The sequence below is a fragment of the Vigna angularis genome, chromosome 3 (genome assembly GCF_016808095.1).
Source record: "Vigna angularis cultivar LongXiaoDou No.4 chromosome 3, ASM1680809v1, whole genome shotgun sequence".
In the NCBI taxonomy this organism is placed as follows: domain Eukaryota; kingdom Viridiplantae; phylum Streptophyta; class Magnoliopsida; order Fabales; family Fabaceae; genus Vigna; species Vigna angularis.
This window is the reverse complement of record NC_068972.1, coordinates 26,370,645-26,375,214: the sequence shown is the minus strand read 5'-3', so window position 1 is coordinate 26,375,214 and position 4,570 is coordinate 26,370,645. Positions and strand designations below refer to the sequence as shown.

At 35.8% G+C, this 4,570-nt stretch overlaps 1 protein-coding gene across 1 annotated transcript; it reads right to left on the bottom strand.

Moving 5' to 3' along the window:
- Positions 1-1,017: 1,017 nt before the first annotated feature.
- Positions 1,018-3,643, bottom strand: LOC108325046 (protein NUCLEAR FUSION DEFECTIVE 4). Its single transcript, XM_017558033.2, has one exon. The coding sequence runs from the start codon at positions 3,117-3,119 to the stop codon at positions 1,329-1,331; it is 1,791 nt and encodes a 596-aa protein (XP_017413522.1). The 5' UTR covers positions 3,120-3,643; the 3' UTR covers positions 1,018-1,328.
- Between the last annotated feature and the right edge of the window lie 927 nt (positions 3,644-4,570).

The window sequence follows — 4,570 nt, the reverse complement described above, 5'->3', positions numbered from 1 at the left end:
AACTCTTTGAACACCTCTCGATTATTGCTTTCAGAAGATTATAATCATGGTCATAATAGTGGTTTACCATTAAGTAATTGAAAACGACTTTTTCATAATTATGTTTCAGATTAGATATCCTGTAGCCTTTTTTGAATTATGTATTCTGAAGCTATATTTCAAATTCTGAATTATTATATCATGAAGGTGCTAGAAGAAAGTACAGACACTAGTGCAGAACGGGCTATAGACGTCCGTTCTGTGGGCCTTTTGACATCCGGGGGAGACCAAGCGGTTCACTTCTCCAGTTATTAAACATCCGTCCTAGCGGGACGGACGTTCTTAACATTATAAACGTCAGGCGAAACCAAGGACGGACGTCTCGTATTTCACTTATTTACGAATATGTCACCGGTCAATTATATACGTTGGGGCTTTGGCGGACGGACGTCTATTGGGTGACGTTAAAAGCCAATTCTGCACTAGTGAGATATGCAAAAGTGCCCATTTCTTTTATATTTGGATGGGTCTTTGAGAGAAATTTATTAGAAAATACAACATAAACGAGAAAGAACCCGATCTAAAAAAAATTAATATTTTTTCCAATTCAAAATTTTGAAATAATAAATTTATAATTTTGTTTTTATAAAATGCTCACTTTTTTTTTTCTTATCAATGCCCAACTTAAACTCATTCTTTAGAAAGTGAAAAAGAAGGTCCCCATTTTCATCATAATATTCCCTTCACCAAACATGTATCGCGACAAGATTTCGGATTTAATCTAATATTCCTTCAAAAAACTCTTTATTTAGGCGTGAACTTAATTCGTTCATTTTCTTTTTCCATTTTGATTGAAACGAACAAATAAGGTTTCTGTCTACCACTTATTTCAAGTGTGGAGGACATAAACTCTAGAAAATGCTTGCCAACAAAAATGACTGAAAATCTGTACTACGTTAAAAAATCCAAACAAAAACAAATAAAGCAAGGTGTTCACATAAAAGCTGAAAATTTTTCCAGCTCAAAAACCTAAATAAAAACAAAAAAGAACATACAAATCTCCATAAAAAATCTATACAACGGTGACAGATAATGTAAGAGCTTGCTTGTACACGATTTCTGCCACCGAAAGCAATTGTTGGACTTTCAAATTTTGTTCATACCACAGTTATTTTCGCAAAGTAATATGAGATTATTGTGAACAATAGAAGTATAGTTACATTTTGAAGGTACGAGATCATTGATCAACAAAAAAAGAACATAAATGAAGTTTTGGGTGCTTAATATCTAAACATGAACTTAGTAAGACCAGTTTTTTGACTGAATAAAGGTAAAGCATTGAACATACATTATTTGGTGTTGATTTTATCTGGTTCTTGAGAGAAGTTTGTGGTGGTGGTGGTGGCAAAAGTTGGAAGATTCTGTGGTGTGTCTGGTTCAACTCTGAACTTTTGATAAATGTCACCTTTGTAAAATTTTCTGGTCCTTAAGACTAGAATGAAGGAAACAAAGGATCCAACCAAGGTTGAAGCAGTGATTATGATGAAAGGCATCTTATAGCATTGAACTCCCAAGCAAGTTAAGTCCTTTCCCTTTTGCCTTGTGAGTCCCTTCATCTTCAACTGCTTCAAAGCCTCTTTATCATACAAAAAACCAGTGACTTTCACATTCAGAATGTAAGCTCCAACAGGGCTTGCCACAGCACCTAAATTGTATAAAGTTGAGTAGTATTTGAGGCCGAATATTTCAGATATGATGGCAAACATTAAGGGCCACATGGCCCCAAAGCAATACCCAATAATCACTGAAGAGAAATAAAGTGAGTTTGGGATACCAAAAGCGATTAGAATATGGCCAACACAGGAGAGAAGCATGACCAGAGTGAGGAGCAAGGGACGAGGGAATTTGTATTTGGCTAACAAAAATTCTGAGGCAAACCCAGAAGATGCTCTTCCTAGATAATTCCATATACTCACAAGAGACACAAAAGTTGTGAGGCTCTTTTTCGGGTATCCCAATGACTTTCCAATCTGTCCCAGATTGTCAAGAGCCGTCAATGTTCCTCCCACACCAAACACTGATGCAATGAACAGAATCAACATGTCAATGCTGAAAATAGCTTGGAAGATGGTGTAGTCCTCACCCCTTTTTGGAGGTTTGAAAACGTTCTTTAAACATGAGCTGCTTTTCCCTTCCAGATGAGAAGAGGCAGCAGCATGTGCTTCTTCTGGCTGTGGCAATTCAATAACCGAGGCAGAAGCAGCAGCAACAGCATCTGCATGATCAGGGACGGTTTGGTTCTGGTTCTGGCTCTGGTTCTTCCAAAGTCTGAACTCTTCTTTGAACACAATACCAAGTGGGAGAAGAAGCAAGAAAAGAACCACCATGCCATCCACTATGTACTCAACCCTTGTGAAACTCAACCTGTTTTGTATAATTATCAACACCATGAGAAACCCTGCAACCCCAAGTGAAATATAAAGAAGTTGGTAAAAAACCTTGATCTCTCTGGGTTGTGGGGTTATACTCAACACCCTAACTGTTGGAAGGAAAATGAAGGAAACAGCAGCAGGAAGCCACCCAATGAGGAATATAAGAGTTTTGGAGTTGTCACCATATAAGGCATGGTATAGCTGAGTGAAAATAGCTCCACTTAGACCTACATAACCCTTTAGAAGACCAATCACACTTCCACGGCTTCTTGGGAAGCTTTGGACACAGTTCACCAAAGCACCAGTGTTAGCGAAGGACTGAGAATTAGCACCAATGTAAAAGTAGAGACACATTTGCCACAGTTGGGGTTTAGCAATCCGTGAAGTGACAGAGAGCCATATCATGAAGTAGCCCACAAAGTTCATAGTGGCTCCCATGGCTAGTATAACCCAAGGGGGGCTTACCTCATTGATCAACCCAGAGAAAATTCCAAGGTTGGCACCAAGGTCCTTGAAGAAGCTTATCAAGTTGAGCGTGGATTGGTCATACCCCAACGAGGTTTTTACCTCGTTGGAGTACAAACCAAACATGTATGTTGCCCCTGAAACTGCCATGATGAGACATGAGGCAAAGATCATGAACCAACGACCAGTGATAACATGGCGTATGAAGGCCTTCGTTTTTGTTAGCTCTTCTTCCACTGCCATTTTTGGAGGAAACACCAACCAAACAATCTCTTTGGTTGTGGATTTAGAACCACGCTTGTGTGAGTATGTGTATATTGCGCACGGAGCTTAACTTTGAGTATGGGATAAGAAGATATATACTTGGAGGATGCAATACTATGCTATGTCATAAAACATTAAAGTCACTTTGTGGTAACTAGATTCTCCACCAAAAGTGGAACCAGATTCAAATCCTTTGGGGGAAGAAATTGTGCATGATTTCAGACTATGACAAGCACTAAAAGATGCTCGTTGAACCAGCCATTGAGGGAAGAGATGGGATTCCGTAAGAAACTATGGGAATATGAGGAATTCAAGAGAACATGGTATTCTCCAGTTTATATAGTCCTTTGTTAAAGCTGCATATTTTTTGTGGCTAAAAGTGAAAACAATGCTTCCTTATCATTGGGTTTTGATTGATTTTCTTTCTGATACTTGTGTTATCCAAATGATTGATTATTGTAAACCAATGAATCTTGAATTGCCTTTTGTTACATGTTTTGGAGGAATCTGAGCATAAAGGAGAACAAAGCTGGTAGTGTCATGTCATTTACCATAAATTATCATACGAGTTTGTATCACATATGCTTATAATTTTGGTAAATTTGGGCTAATTTTTACATGACCACATGTATCTTTCACACATTTTTTTTTTTTTCATTTGAATCATATAAGATCGTGATTAAGCTCTTTTTCATTTGATGATGTAATCGAAGAATAATATTAATATAATTCTTTTTGTCACCAATAAAATTCTTAAAAAATAAACTGAGTCTTATTTAATTTTACAAAAGTACACTTACTTATGTGCTATAAGTTAATTTTATATTTAGGTGTGGGTTTTTCAACAAAAAGTAAAGTTTAGGACAAATCCTATTTGACCGTTATTTCTTTATTGAATTTCATAAACGTTTGTGGCTTTAAAATCTTCTAAACAACAGATATGTTGTGACTTGTAAAATTCATGAAATTAAAATGTGTTTATATTAATATTATTCATTATTTAAACCGTTTTTTTTAAAAAAACAAAAGGATATTGTTTTATTTATCGTTATATAATTAATATTGAATATATATTGCCATGCCTTATAATGTAGAAGGATGGTACATTAATTGGCAAGAAAAAAAAATCACATCTTCAAATAATTAAGGATGTTTATAAGAATAATAATAATTATAATACAGAAATTGCGAATTTGAAGAACTTTGACTATCTAAAACGAAAACATCCAAAGATATCTTTGGAAATGAAAATTCAATAAGAAATACAGAAAAAGTGACATAGATATTGAGTTCCAATTGGCCTGATTCACAGAAGAAGTAAACCACAGTGGTGAGTAATTGCAAAAAGAACAGCGTAAAAGTCAACATTTTGTTTTGTTTCTTTTGTACGTGAACAAAAGTAGCGTCAGATTGAAGATCATTATTTTCTG